This window comes from Phoxinus phoxinus (assembly GCF_949152265.1).
Source record: "Phoxinus phoxinus genome assembly, chromosome: 23".
NCBI lineage: Eukaryota > Metazoa > Chordata > Actinopteri > Cypriniformes > Leuciscidae > Phoxinus > Phoxinus phoxinus.
Window position 1 is genome coordinate 18,431,603 of NC_136898.1, and position 16,881 is coordinate 18,448,483.

Below are 16,881 nucleotides of genomic sequence, written 5' to 3' on the forward strand. Positions count from 1 at the left end.
ATATCTACTACCATTATTACTGTTCAGGGGGTGTGTGGGGTCATGGTGAGACACACACACACACACACCCACACACACACACACACACACACACACACACACACACACACACACACACACACACACACACACACTCACTCACTCACTCACACTCAAACACATGTGTGTCATTGACACAGATGATGGCCCAATTTACATGAGTGGGTTAAGGTAAATTGGGCCGCCAAGAAAAACATCACTTTTTCAAAAAATATGTTCATATACCAAACTAACAATATTATTTCTGATCGATGCCATCAAGACAGATATTATGCATAGTTTTTTTTTTATGTGCATGTTAGTTTTTTTATAGATGTATCATCCTTATAATAGTTTAGTTATATTTGGTATGCCAGGCTACTTACCATGCAACTTTCTGGTGCAGTCTTGATTTGAATTATTGCCCCACCCACCATAGCAACCATAAACCAATCAAATCACCTGTTACTTGTCAAGCACAGTTATGACAACAGTTTGAAATCCTTTGCAGTCATTGTCTTTAAATTGTCCGGTAAATTGTCTCAGAAACTGAGCTTGACGACGTAGATGTGACGTGAGCAACCTGTCTGACAGCTGTAAGTCTTCTAGTAACTGTGCCGAGAAAAATCTGAATCATTCCCTTCCGAATCTCGCAGAGACGGAGAGCGTGAGCATTAGCTGTCCATGAACTAGCAGCAGGAGCAACTTTATCACTCTCTATGGGCTTCTCCCTTGACTTTATGCCTCCACGTCCCCCCGATTGCTTGCGAGCTTCTCCGCCTGTCTATACGGTAATTTCTCGACTGTGCGACAGAGTCGAGTGGTTATGATGCAATCGTTAGCCTATTTTTACAAAAACTGCTTCTACGGGGCCATAACGTAAGATACAAGGTAATAGAGCCTTTTATACATTGTTGTGTTTCTTTAGAAATAAATAATGGACAAATGGAGTCTTTAAACGCCTCAGATGTAAAGTTATTCGCTGTCAAAGTGACGCCAAAATGAATGGGAGTCAATGTAATGCTAACAGCAGGTGAAGTTCTGCTAATCAATGGCGGCCCCCGGGAGGATTCAGTTTCCGGCGGATGGATTACCCCCTTGGGGCGGGACTATGAAAGATGCTGCTTCACCAGGCCCAGAGCCGTTGAAAAACATATTTAACGCCTCTGACCAGGCAGGTCTATCATCAGTAATGTACTTGTTTTTTCAACTAATGATTTAGATTCTACCTAGAATCAGGCAATTCATTAATTATGTGTTAAATATTCATGGTGATCTCAAAAGCTTAATTGAATTTGTTATAGACATCATCAGCCATGAAGTTAGGTGCCCTGCAGTTTTTATTGTTGACGAATTATACAAATGTATTATAATATATTAGATATGATAAAATATACATTACAGGCCACTGATTGTTTCAAGGTCTCAACAAGATAAAAGATAAATAATACACATTAGTATTTACATGTAACTGCCATTATAATAACCGAAAGAAATGTGCCACTTAATTTAACAACCGACAGGCTTATTTCCTATCGAGGAAGTTGCCATTAATTGGATGCGCATTCATTCTCTCTATAAAGTAAAAAAAAAAAAAGTAAAAAAGAGAAAAACTACATTTTACAGCCTGCTAACTGTTTTATAGCATATAGCCTCAAAGCTAACACGACATGGGCAAGGCACTACTTCATGAAATATATAAAAAATCAATGCTCAAACACACTTTTTCTGTTAAATAGCTTCATTTTATTGTTTATATTCATTTTGCATACAGTATTTAATCACTCATAGTTTCTATGTTGGTGAAATTGCTGGATCCACCATCGTTTCGTAAGGTTCTGTAACCCCTTAATGACATTCTGGGATGTGTTGTTGCTGGGCCAGGTTATGAAATGCACCAATATATCCAACATGAACCCATCATATATCTTTAGAATCTAAAGTGCACAGATCTATCAATAACATGCTATCAATAAATGATAGTAAAGTTTGGTGAACTGGTCGTATTTCTCTCTTCCACAATAAATACAATTCTTTGCATCAGACAGACATTCGTGTTCACATTTAGAATGGCGTGAGACTTGGAAAATAAGTATGAAACTCCTTTATTTTGATTTGTGCTGTGGATTTGTTTAACCTTTAACACCAGTATGAAAAAAGAAAAAAGAAACAGAGGCTGAATTGACAGGACATGCCAGAGGGCCATCCCAGAGAAACCCAATGGTATGGTTCAGCTTACTGGGAAACCGTCAGGCTTTCCAGACGACCATCCATTTCCCTTCTTTCTGCCCATTTTGAAAGCTTTGGTTCTACATTCCACTTACACACTCGAACACAGTTCTTTACCACACATCCTTCGAGAAAGACATACGCATCTGGAGGTGTGCTTGTCCTCATTAATATACAAAAATAGGCATTTCCAAACATATACAAGATAGTTGCTGCTCTTAAACAGATCTACAAATAGATCTATAAATAGCATCCAGTAGATCTCTTCTCGTTTTGAAGACTGTTTAAGCGTAGAGCGCACAGTGAACCGAGAGCGTTTCCTCTCAGCTATCCCACAGATTGCCGTTGGAACTAATGGAGAGTTTGAAACGTTGGTGCATAAACAGCAGCGATCTAACATCTACATTTTAAGCACAGTCATTTCAGTCGAGGTCTCATTGCTGCCCTTGCCGTAGCCTACACAATCATTATCGTTGTACATTCTGGCCATTATCCTATGACTAAAGGTGTCTGTTTATTGAATGAGCAACATAAAGTCATATTATAGTCAGTAAGCATTGAAGTGCAATGATAAAAAGGTCAAGTATAGATTCAGATGCATTCATTTCGAGAGGAGTAAATTGTTTGCAACGCGGCCCCCGGAATAGTCACTTTTAGAGGCCTCACAACAGAAGAACACTACAGCTGATGCCGTTTCTAACCTAGAAGATATATGCTTTCCTTTGAGAGTGAAGATCTAGGGTTTTTCGCTATTTGGACAGGGAGGGGAAGCATTCCTCATCTGCCCATCTTGGGTTCAGACATGCTATTAGTTCCTCGATAAAGAGTTATTAATGCCTGTTGATTCAAGGAACAGGTCAGATCTCATTCACATACGCAGAGACAGACAATTCGGTAGGAAGCACTAGTCCGGCACTATTCAGTGCCGTTTGAGGTCATCACATTGCTTTCCTGAATTAAGTCCCCCGGAAGGACTTGCTCACCTGATAGCCCCATCTTTCCATCATTAGTTACTGAGAAAAGTCTCTCTGTGATCCTGTCAACAGAGAAACAGCATCATTTATTGATGTAAAAAAAAACAAAAAAAACAAACCGACAAGATATGTGTGGAAGCTATCCATTTCAAACGCATTATCCCCGGTAACCTCTGATGGTGCCATCAGAATTTGGATAATACTTTATTGAAACCATAAGGCTTTACAGTAAAATGCAACTTGGCCATATGATGGCGAAAGTCTTCTCCGGAGACGCCGGCTGGGCTGGCAGCTCTAGCTGCTCTCGGAAGAAGTGGGCGGCGCGGTGGAGGACGACCGGCGCCGGGAGACGGACTGCGAGCGCTCGTGGCTGTTTTTGTCGAATGGCTGGAGTTGCACCTCCAGAAAGTCCCGGTGTTGCTGGCTGATCACCTGACTGATGAGGCCCGGAAGAGCCTGTAAGTTGCTGAGCAATGTCTCCAGTTTGGTCTCCAGCAACCCAATCCTCTTTTCCATGTCTTCGCCTCGCTCGTTTAGGTCCGAGACCAGGTCGTACATGATGTTTTGAGTCTGAGATGAAGCGAGGAGAAGGGTATAGTTAACAGAGATTCATAAAAGATTGGTGGTATAGCCTGGTATTATAAGACTAGCTACTACTAGCTAACTACTCAGACTTGTGAATATTGGTAAAAAAAAAAAAATGTGTTATGCCAATAATCGGTCAATGACCCATTGGTAAACCAATGTTTACCAATATTCACAAAAGTGAATATCGGTTAAAAAAACACATTGACAAAAGTGCAAATATTAGCAATAAATATTGAGTCAAACAATAAATGGCAACATTTGATGGGGAAAAAAAAGGAACTAACCACAGAATTCACAGATCAAATATTATTTGGATAATTACACATCCTTTTGAGTAACGAATTAGAAATGTGTAGCTTAACAACAACAGTAATTATTCAAAATGCATATAGTTTGTTGTAGTCTAATGCTCATTTAGTTATGCCAAAAAGCATAAATAAAACAGCCAGCCAATCCGTTTTCATACGTTTCAAAAATAAATCGCTATCATCAGTCTTAAAAAAGGCAGTATCGGTCAATCTCTACTAAGGTGGTCTCTCTATTTTTAGCACATTAATATGTAGTTGCTAGGGAGTTCAGTGCATTTGCTAGTCCGGTATTCTGGGTGGCTGCTTACTGACATAAATCAAAAGAGTATAACATTGATATTCTGGTCTCTAGATATGGCTCAGCTCCCTCCTTTAATTTAATTAAATATGATTTTTTTCCCTCCTATTGTCCACCAGGTAAAACGCATTAGGCTGATGGCTTGGAAAATTACAGCACACATTTTCTCAAAAAGCCACAAGATTTAAATCACAATTCATGTCTGTAGCAGACAGTGTGTGACAAGTAATGCAACAAAGTGTAATACTTTGGCTTAGAGGTTTGTTTAAATCCCTCACCTTAAGTATGCATGTGCAACAGTGACACTTGCCTTAGCAGACACCACTAAATATGAACAAACAGCCTTCATACATTTCTAAAGAAATTTCTAAAGAAAAGCTAAAAACGAAACAGAAGAACTTGAACAATCGTAAACGGGTCACAGAAGTTGTAGACGCGACGGGCCTGCGGGCTGTCTGAAGGTTGCAGAAACACTGCAGCTGCTTAAGTTATTTTAAGCTGCATTATAGGATTCATTGCCACTGGGAGCAGCTGCTGCCATGATTAATGTTATACTGCCCTCTTATGGTGAGAGGCAATTACGGCAATGATAAAAGGAGGCTGAAACCAGTATGAGTCATATCACATCACGCTCCGCCTCAATGTCACCCTCTCGGGTTTCTTTGGGAGGTGCGGGACAGGAGGGTAATTGGGTAACACTAACTAATGACTCTCACGGCAAAGCCCAGACAGAGGTTGCTGGGATATAACCACTGCGGTTGTTTGAATGTCACAGTTTCGCGTGTGCTCGTGCGAGAGGCTGACTCATCAGATCTCAAGTGTATCCCTTTCCCAGGTTTCTGCAGAGTCAGGCTGGCAGCAAGCCTGGTGTTCCCCAAGGCTCGCTCTTAAGCCCGTCTAAAATATGGCCATAAGGGAAGTGCAAATGCAGTGCTTCAAATTTATCAGGCTGTTTTAACATCTCAGGTGTCTCATCAGTTATTCTTTTTTTCTCTCAGGAGATGAAAGCTTTTCCGGACCATTAGACAGCATGATGTATTGTGCGTAGAAAGAGGGAAATAAATAACAAAAGCCAATGTGAGAATGTTTCGTGAAGGAAAAACAATAAATTAACTAACATCAACACTATACTTAGTTGCTCTTTGTAAGGAAACAAATTATCTATGTACCACATAGGCTACGGAAACCATATTGTAGAAGATTAAATGTAAAGAATTAAACAAATTTAAAAATCACGTCTGTTCATTTGACACCTGTAGACTTATATGTGCGCTTTACAATTTGTACTAAAACAAAAAACGGACCTCCTATTTTCCCATCATGCATTAGTCAAGACATTCAACTCATTATCTTACCTTTGCAAGGTCCACTAGAGAGTTTGCTTGGTCATTCAGCTTGCGTTGCTCCATTTTTACACTTCTTAATCTGAACACAAGACCATTCAGAGTCCAATAGTGGCAAGCGGTCAGTACAAACATCTTTTGACAGGTTCTCCATTCACAAGCCACACAATTCAGAAGCACTCCTAGGACATGCACAAGACACGAGGAGAGAATGCAGGGATTGAAGGAGGACTGAGGCGCATGCAAGTCAAACTTCAGAGGCTGTGTGCGCAGTTGTCTCTTCAGTTTTTGAGGGATATTCTTTCCCACGCCTCTTACAGGAGCAAAGCAATGCTTTTTGTTGACCTTATTGGCTCTGATGAGAGACTTTCTGGTTATTAGTGATGTAGGCATAAATTATATATTAAACACCAATCAAAAAATATTACAGAATTTACTTAAATTACTTACAAAATATTTACAAAACTTTACAACATTTCCAAGACAATCCAGTCCCTTCTGGTCCTAAGAAGATATTTAGAGTTTAGTTTGAGATAACAGTAATACAATTATGGTAGAAGTCTATGGGGTTGGGCAATAAATGTTCAAATATACAGTGTATTAAACTTTAATCAAATTAAAACAACTGTAATGTGATAAAATCGCTTACTGACTTCGTCTATACACGGTTACATTCATTATTTCATGACTATGTACAAACTGAACCCACTAACATTCAAACATATTTACATTTATTAAAGAGGTCATGACATGGATTTTTAAAATTAGTTTAATATGTTCTTTGAGTTTCCCTTATAATGCTAATAACGTTTTTGTTTTGTTTTTAAAAATGAGGAAGAAAATGTGCAACTTTCATACAGACCTTCTGTCTAAAATGATCTGTTTTTAAGGGGTGGGTTGGTAGTAAATGGCCACTGTTATGATTGGTTAAATTCATTGCGTATTATGTTAAAAGGACAAGGCAAATTTGATTTCTCATGTCATGACCCCTTTAAGTTATGTTATGTTACAGGCATGCTTACAAACAAAGAACATTGTGTTAAATTATGATCTATAAACTTTGTAGTTCAAATAACATTTTTTTTTACAGAAGAATTAAAGGGTTCGAAAATAAACAAAAAAATTAAATGATTGCATAATGGGCTTTATGCACAGCTGCACTACTTCCTGAAATTCAGCCAGCTCCTTTGTTTCCTGTCTGCCATTATTGGACAAACTGATTAATCCAGGTGTGCCTGACCAATATATAATTTATAATTTTCATTTTTGGTGAAACTATCCCTTTAATATGAGTGCTTTAACAAAAATATGAGCTTCACATTCTGCTTTTAAACCCTTCTGATACCTTAACCCATAGACTTCCATTAAAATGCATTGCTGTAAATGCAGTATTTTTATTTTTACAAGCTGAAGAATAGTAAAAAAAAAAAATGTTGGTGATACTTGACAGCATGTCCATCGAGTGTAATTTGCTTTGAACCTGGAACATTGCTTTAAAGTTTAAACTAACGACTATGAATCCTGTTGAATATTGGATTCGCTATATTATAAACTGATCACTGTGAACTGTAAGGAAGCGGAGATAAATAGCCTCTAAGAACTGAACACTACATCACACAGCTTTGTAAACCAACCCTCTCACTCAAATCCATACTACCAGCATTAATTATTCATCTGCTCCATTTAATTAGGTTTCATAGGAGCTACTTATCTTCACTATACATTAAGTGCTTTCTTCTCTCGTTCTCAAGGGCATGTAACACACACATAAACTGCGGTTTGCAGTATGTTTCCGCACTCACAAGGGAGAAACACACAAGAAAGCTGTCCTCCGTTCTGGGGGAAAGGGATTGAATCACAGCTGGAGATATTTGTAACCATTGCTGAGAAAGAGCAACAATTTAGTAATTTATTGTGGAGGCTGGCGCATTAAAGGTGCCCTAGAATGTGAAATTGAATTTAACTTGCCATAGTTAAATAACAATAGTTTAGTATATGGACATGACATACAGTGAGTTTCAAACACCATTGTTTTCTCCTTCTTGTTTAAATCTCGTTTTTGAAAAACACCCCTGAAAAACGGGCGAATCTCCACATAACACCTACTGTGACGTAACCGATGGGATCATTAATATGTACGCCTCCAAAATTTGCATAAGCAAAGCCCTTTCAGAAATACGGTGCTACACAGAACTGCGCTGCGCAGGTGAAGCACACACACACACGCACACAGACACACACGCACGAACGAACGAACGAACGCACATACACACACACACACGTGACTGTTAAGTTCGTACTGAAAATAATGAATAAACTTACCACTCCGAAACGTCCATTTGCATTCTACAAACAACCGCTTGTTCCTCAAACTCTGCATCGTCGTCTGAAACCGGCTCAAACATATACGGTTGTACACCGAGGCCGTTTCTCAATACAAAGTACGCAAACTTCGGACTTGCGTCCTTGGTAGTTCAGACTTGCCAAGTTCGACTTAGGAGAACGAACTCCCGAGGACGAGAGGACGCAAGTCCGGTTATTCTGCAAATGGGACAGCGGCGTTCTTGATCGCGTCACTCAGCACGCTCTGGCTACTCCGGTTATCTCTTTTTGTATATTTTAGGCAACAAAAACGAAATATGGTATAAAACAACACTCTGCCTCTTTTCATTAAAAAAAAAAAATTCTTTAACACATTAAATGGCCACACAAATGTGGTTCAGGCAACGTGTACATTGATTATCTTCACTGCATATATTTATAACAACACGAAATATAAAACGCAACCCTGCTTCTTTTATGAAACATTATTGAACATTAAAACTGACATTTAAAAAACAAAGACGGGGTTGTGTCATTTTATTTTATTATACATGTACAGTGAAGAGAATGTATAATAAAATAAATATAAAAAATATTATATATATTTTAAAATATATAACTGTCAGCCTAAAATAAAATTACACAATTGACTCTTTTTGTTAAATGTCAGTTTTAATGATCTGATATCCAGTATAAAAGTATAAGTAAATAAAAATAAATAAAGCAAACAATTTAGTCAAACATAAGTCAGCTTAAAATAGCCTATAGCTCAAGTTAAATAGCCTAAATATATACAATTATGAAACTTCACTTTGCCCTCAGCCAAAACGAGTTGCCATGGAACAAATTATAGATTAATGAGACCAAAGATCGCCCGTTAGATATACACAAGACAAATAATATCTCATGTTTAACCACTAGACTAGAGACACCAGAGCCAGCGGCAAACATCAGAAGCACTAGCCGAGGAAAAGTTGTTCCAGTCGGGGTTATTGAGCGCTGAACGCCCGGTGATCGCCTGGATCTCACAACTCCGAAAACGTCAGATATATTTTTCAAATAGGCGCTATCTTTATAAATAAACCACAGATTTGACCTTTAAACAACTACATTCTCGACTGAAACACTCTTAGAATTACATTTCGTGACACGATAACAGTAGTATTTTGATATTACGCGGGTTTTCTCCTCTGCCATTGACGCTTGCAGTGAAAGAGCCAATCAGAGCAGAACTCCTCATTACTATTCATGACCCTTCCAAATAAGGTAAAAACAGACCATTTCATTCTAGGGCCAATTTATAGGGTTGGAAATTGACCTGTAAAACCTTTTCTGGACATTTTAAATGGCTTTTTAAGCCACAAACCCTCTATGTAGATATCAGGGACAAAATTAAAATATTATTTCAACACATTCTAGGGCACCTTTAAGCTCTGGGTTAAAGTCTCTAATTAAACTGTGATCAGATCAGAGAGGAGAGAATAGGGGCGGTCTCCGGGGACTGGAGGTGTTTGGCCCAGATGTAGCAGTTTCCGCCCAGGAGAGCAGCATTAAGAGGGTAGTACTGATACAAAGGCTGCAGTTCTGCTGCCAACCACTGGAGGGCATCACATCAAAATCAAGCATCACACAGCAGAAAAACATGTCCAGAGTCTGTCCAAAGATCACTGAATGAATCACACAAGAACAAGGCCAGATCAGATTTTACCACTCAGTCAAAAGAATAAACAAGGAATTATATATTTTGTATACAGAAAATTTACCCTGTTTTTAGGACCATTAACATTGATTGGATTGACTTTTTACATATTGACAACTTTTATTTATAATAAAATATAGGAACAATTTGCAAACATTTTTACTAATTAGAATGTTATAATACAAGTAATTAATGTAAACAAAATAAAAGTTACAGTAATAAAGGCAATAATATATTTTGTTTAATTTGTGTGGAATTCAAATGTTTTTACAATATAAAACAATTTGTGTGAAAAAGAAAACAACTGTAATACATCCCCTTGTTTTATATGTGTGTGTGTATGGGTTTTTGCCATTATAACTATAAATAGTTTTTCTATTTATGTATAAATATTTCATTCGTATTATATTAGAATATTTTAAAAAATACAATAGCTGATGTAAAAAAATGTTTGTTTAATTTGCTTTACATTAAAAAATATATATAATATAAAATAGCTTATGTAAACAAAAAAAAAATTAGTCAAACAATGATTATTTTCTGTTTAAATCAGCATAAAGATTTGTTTTTTTTAAATTTACTTTACAATTTACTGTGGAAAAAAAAAATATATATTTTAATCAGCATAAAATAAAGTCAATAAATACTACCATTTTAAACAGCAATGCCTGTCATGAAAAATATATGTCAAAATATTAATGGTCCTAAAATAATTAGACATTTCTTTAAGTAAACATTTTTTAGTTTTTGTTTTGTGGTGAAATATGACTGGGACATTCCCACAGCAATGGGAAATCCAGACACTTCATGTACACAAACATAATTGCCTTTTAATTCCAATTATTGAAATATTGTGCGTATGTCTCGAGAAAATGGCTCCATTACGTTCATTTTACAGTTGGATGACCGATAGCGTTCAGAGAGAGAGGAACTACATTTGACGTGAAAAGCTTTTCAAAGCATATACAACTAAATCTAATTTATTTGGAGGGCTTTGCATCACATGTCTATGTCTATTGTGCTAATGCATTTGACATCACGGGTACATTAGAGAAACGCGGTAGCCTGCGTGCTGTACCTGAACCGAGTTTCATTCATGAGGCTGTGTGTGTGTGCTGAACATTAGCTCCTGCTGGGGCAAAGGGGGCAGAGCATTTTGGGATAAAAGTCATCCAGAGGCTCCCTCGGGCACCCGCTGACCTTCGCGTCTGAGAGCTCTTGTTCGCTCGCACAATCCCACACCGAGACACACTGAGCCGGTTCTGTGTGTGTTTTCTTGCACTCAGTCTGATTCACCACATGCTGCTCTGAACACATGTAATCCTTCATAGCAGTGTCGTGCAGATGAAGCAAACCTCGCTGCATGGGCTTCACGAAATAATTCAGTGTTTGAATTAGGACTGGCAAAATTCAGCAGCCGGCCGATCCACATTATGACTCGCTAACATCTGCACAGTTATCGGTCATCCAACTGGGAAATGAAGGGGTGGTGGGGGGTTTGGAGGAGGAGGAGGGTGGGATATGCGGAGACAAATGTGATTCCATGAGCCCAAAGATGCTTAAAGCCGTGTGAAACCGATTTGAGAAACGGGATGTGAATGAAACATTTCAGGAACAGTCATCCTTCGACTCATGGAAGCAAAGTCAAGTTTTAGTTTAAATCAGCGGCTGTCTGATTAAACGTCCCAAATAATCACATTCATGCAACAAAGGAAAGAAAACACCCTCTATTTTTGATAACTGGAATTCATTGAATAAAATGGTAACGTATGGCTGGTTTAGTTGGTTTGTCAGCTCTGGTTTTAGGACAGTCCAGCTGAGAAATGCCTAAAATGCTAATTGAGCGAATTGCACACAATTTTCAGGTCACATTTCAGCCCAAAAATATATATTTTTTAATTATTTAGTTTTTGTAGGACCATTAAAATACATTGGGTGACAATATTTTATATATATATATATATATATATATATATATATATATATATATATACATATATATACTTTAGTACAACAAATGCTACCATATATATATATATTATATATATCATTTCATAATTTTACTACGGTAATATATATTTATATGAATGATATTTTTTGCTTAAAAAATATACTTAAGTGCCATGAAAATATTAATAATGGTCCTAAAAATAGGCAATGTGAGCAATATATAAATTATAGTTTATATTATTTTAGAGAAAAACACTGGCCATGTTCTTGACAGGTTTTAATAAGATTCTGCTAATTAAATAAAAGGTCAAAAAGTTACATTTATTGTCCTTAATTGTCTCTAATACTCCGCTTGTTGAAAAAAGAATCCAAATTATTCTCAAAGTATGTGTAAGTAAAATATGTAATAATGCCTGATGCACTTCAAAAATATTTGTTAATTTTTTTTAGAGAATGAATTTCACTTATCAAATGAGGGCGTGTGCATTTTGTTTTCTTCTCAGTTCATCAGATAGAAATACAAGCTCTCATTTGCATGCACACAACAGATCTGTATCTAAAGGTGAGGCGAAGACTTACTTTCGAGCTCTATTGCATTGTGTTGACACAAACAGGAAAAAAAGGAAACATAAAATAGACAAATGAATTATCACAACAGTTAAAATGTGGCATGATTATTGTGTTCAGATCTCCCTGCAATCTCCATCAACACAGTCATCAGGTGATACACTTTTATATTGACGTCCCCGAAGTCCCAACACAAGTCCTTTCAGCACATCATCCACTTTTTGCCCTTTTCTGCATTATCAGTTTCGCACTAGTGGCACTAGTAACAAATAAGAGTGTTTCCGAACAAGATTCCAAAAACATTCCCTTCGGATCCGCCCCGACTGCCATTGATAAACTTACCAAACTACAAACTGCTCATAATTCAAAAGATAGCCTTTTTTTTAAAAAAGTAGTTAGATACTAAAACAAATACAAAAGCTACTTTCACTTTCACCCATGAAACCCCATTAAATCGCAGTAAAATTGCTAGGTTCACATATATGTATGTAAATTTACCACATTTGTCATTCACACTTGCAGCAATTTTCCATCTTTTATCCGTATTTCTATTAAAACTCAGATCTCATTAACAAACAAATTTAAAGGTGCTGTATGGAGTTTTTCTACTAAAATGAATCCATTTTTTATTACCTGTGTGTGAAGGGGTTGTAATCTCACAATAAAATGATCCACTTGGCGGGTTTTGCTATTACCTCTGAAAGCAAGTATTCCTATTTATATGTGAAGTCTCCGGGTCGGATTTGCCACGAAATCCAGTGCCGTGACTGAGACCTGCATGTACGCTCCCGAGCGTCTCGCCTCTCGCCTCTCGCCTCGTCTACTGACTTTGCACTCAACAGCGACGACACTGCAACTTTATGACATGGAGTCTGCTAATACTAGGAAACGACTAGCACAACACAGACTCCAACACAAACTCCACATAATAATAAAAAACAAAAGACAGCACGCGCACGAGCACTCGCTTGTAAACGTATTGGTTGCAATCTGAGACATCACCGCTAGATGCCGCTGAAAACTCCATACAGCACCTTTAAATACAACAAAATCTCAGAATCGATATAAGGGGCCGTTTAGACACGTATTAAAAATGAGAACTTTTCATGCGTTTTGGACGTTCATTTAGCTACACGCCAACTGTGTTTTGGGCGCCTGAAAACGCGAACTATTGAAAACGGGCTTCAAAGTGCACGTTTTTGAAAACGATATCGTTATTGTCTCCGTGTAAACTACAAAAACTTGAATTTGTGAAAACGGTGACGTCATGTATATAACGTGTTCAGTCTATAGAAGGGTTTCCATCAAATCATGAAGCGAAGTTCACAAAAACAAAAACAAATGCGAATTAGGTGGATGACGGTGGTATTGGTAACCTAATAACCAACAGTAAATAAAACACCATCATGAGGATGGCCGATTAGTCTCGTGGGTTTAATATTCGCTACGTCAGAAATGATGTTTCTTTACAAAGTGACATCGCCATCTACTGGCCTGGCATGAATAATACAACGTTTTTTACTCGTTTTCGCAGATCCGTGTGAACCATCATTTTGACAGCGTTGTCCTCTCGCGAAGGAAATATTTTTCAGTTTTTAGTACATTGCTGTCATGTAAACGTACCCTAAGTGATTTGTAACAGCAGCAATTAACTGAAAATTAAAAGAAAAAGACATCGTAAAATGACATAGCGACAAAAGCATAGCATTACACCGTTAAAGTAAAGACTTTCGCGCTACTGAAAAATGGAGTTTAGCTAGGAGCCAATTAAAAGCAGCGATTCCACTGAATTACTTTTCCATTGTATTTCTATGTGAATATATGCACTAGACGGATGTGTTGCACTCAAGTTCAAAGCTCAACTTTTTTTTTTAAATGCGTCTCTAGACCTTCATTTCACTACCCTGCATGTTTTGTGTGAATGGCCCCTTCCGCCCAAAACTCACGGCATTGGTTGACGTAGATGATGACACGCTGGTTTTGAAAGGACCACAAATCCATAACATTTGTACTCTTCGGACACTTAACCTTTATCTTAAACCATAAAGTAAATATTTTAACATCATCTTTTATAAAAAGACACTTTAAAAACCAGCAGCTTATTACTGGAGCGTGTCAGATTGCGCCTGACCTCCATCAAAGCGGCAGATGTGCTGTGTGTCAGTCTTGTGCCGCTCATTTAGCTAGCGACTCCCTGGCCCAAATGTGCTGATCCTACAGACCCCACTGTAGATGAAAGCAGGGGGTTGGTGGCACAGCAGGCGGCGCATGGGATGCTACAGCTGGCACCACCCACGCAACCACCTGCCCCTCTCCTCACGCTCTGCATGCGCAAACGAGGACGTCCCCAAAGCCACCGCGCGCAACCTTCATCATGACGTGCCATCAACAGCGCATTTGCTTATCGCCGCTCGGCACCTGTTTCCACAGCAAAGGACAAACAGACCTCCAAAAACAAGATGTGCTCCTTATTTCCTGTGTGGCCTCGGCATGTCTAGGACACGAAGATGGCCTGAAGATAATTTCAGTGCTATACTAGACTCGCTAGCGTAGTACTAATGCACGATAAGAACGGCTTCGATCAGCGGAGATCGATCCTAGTCGTCCTCATTATGCAAAACGGCATGATTTCCGTGTTAAAGGACACACGCCGGAGCCATTAGTGCAGACAGGGCCAACTGGGAAGTTTTAGATTTGGCCTGCAATGGCAGTTTCCTGTCTTTATGCGTTTGGAACGGGGCCAGGCGCTCTTCAAATATAAGGGACACTGAACAGAAAAAGGGAAGCGAATTAAAGTAGAAGATAGAAAACCACAAAGGTCTGTTAAGATGAGTGTGCGCACACCTGAACGGCCATATTGATGCTCACATATAGTCTAAATGAAGGCATGTGAACTCATATACAACCATAAAAACACAGGAGCACACACTAATGGTTTTGCACAGAGCCGCGAGCGAATTGACCATTAATCTGTGGTGTCATGTGTGAGCAGTAGTGTGTGGTTTATGTGCGCTGACTGAACATTAGCCTGCTCGCCTGTATTACCAACATCTCTGCTCCAAGCAATCTCAGCCTGTTTTCTTTCAGCTATGCATGCACCTATAAAAAGAGCCAGAACATTGTGTGACGTTACCCTCAGCGTTATTAGTTGTGATGTATCACGCAAACCACAGCCCGACGGCGTCTAATTCCATCTCGTGGCAAGAGTGAAACAGAGCAGACGAATCAGAAGTTTGAATACATTGTCTCTATCATTATCAACTTAACATAATGAAACAAGCTGATTTTGCAGTGGTTGCTATGTCTTCTATGTTGTATCTGGGGAGTCGCTAGAGGTTCTGGCTTGTTGCTAGGTGTTTGATAGGACTTTCTAGTTTAGACCCGGTTCTTGGCAGCTGTAGAAGTGTGGGTCAATAAACTAGATAGATAGATAGATAGATAGATAGATAGATAGATAGATAGATAGATAGATAGATAGATAGATAGATAGATAGATAGATAGATAGATAGATAGATAGATAGATAGATAGATAGATAGATAGATAGATAGATAGATAGATAGATAGATAGATAGATAGATAGATAGATAGATAGATAGATAGATAGATAGATAGATAGATAGATAGATTGATAGATAGATAGATAGATAGATAGATAGATAGATAGATAGATAGATAGATAGACAGACAGACAGACAGACACAGGCAGACAAACAAACAAACAAACAAATAGACAGATATATACAGACAGATAGACAAACAAACACAGACAAACAAAGACAGACAGACAGACAGACAGACAGACAAACAAACAAACAAATAGACAGACAGACATACAAACAAACACAGACAGACAGATAGACAAACAAACAAACACAGACAGACAGACAGACAGACAGACATACAAACACGGACAGACAGACAGACATACAAACAAACACAGACAGACAGATAGACAGATAGACAGACAGACAGACATATAGATAGACAGACAAAACAAACAAACAGATAGACAGACAAATAGACAGACATATACACAGTATATATATATATATATATATATATATATATATATATATATATATATATATATATATATATATATATATATATATATATAGACAGAAAAACAAACAAACAAACAAACAGATAGACAGACAGATCCAGACAGACAAACAGAAAAATACACAGACAGACAAACTAACAGATACAGACAGACAAATATACAGACAGACAAATATACAGACAGACAAATATACAAACAGATAGATAGATAGATAGATAGATAGATAGATAGATAGATAGATAGATAGATAGATAGATAGATAGATAGATAGATAGATAGATAAATAAAGGGCCATTCACAGAACGCATTTTTTCATTCCACTGTGCTAATTTTCCATTGTTTTTTAAATGCGCTAGACGAATGTCTTTAACGTTGTGTTGTGTTCTTTAGCTTTTCTAAAAAATCCAGCAATAAAGTTAAAAGAAGTTTAAAAGAACTTTAAAAGAAAATAACTTTTTAAAAATGCGTTTCTAGTCCTTGTGTTTTTTCCGTGCCACTCACTGTATCTTGCGTTTTTAAC

General features: G+C 37.8%; 1 protein-coding gene across 8 annotated transcripts in view; it reads right to left on the minus strand.

Moving 5' to 3' along the window:
* Nucleotides 1-1,746: 1,746 nt before the first annotated feature.
* Nucleotides 1,747-16,881, minus strand: part of kcnn2 (potassium calcium-activated channel subfamily N member 2) — a 35,896-nt gene continuing 20,761 nt past the window's right edge. The window contains exons 7-9 of one of the 8 annotated variants that reach the window (XR_013796158.1): nucleotides 6,209-6,262; nucleotides 5,771-6,113; nucleotides 1,747-3,791 (exon numbers count right to left, since the gene is read on the minus strand). Coding sequence is in view for 4 of the 8 variants with exons in the window: in XM_079599856.1 (XP_079455982.1) it covers nucleotides 3,516-3,791; nucleotides 5,771-6,113 (619 nt within the window). In the remaining 4 variants the exon portion in view is untranslated. Of the gene's footprint in view, nucleotides 3,792-5,770; nucleotides 6,129-6,208; nucleotides 6,263-12,219; nucleotides 12,318-16,881 lie in introns of those variants that run through there. The other 7 variants (XR_013796160.1, XR_013796161.1, XM_079599857.1 and 4 more) reach the window with 7 other exon arrangements.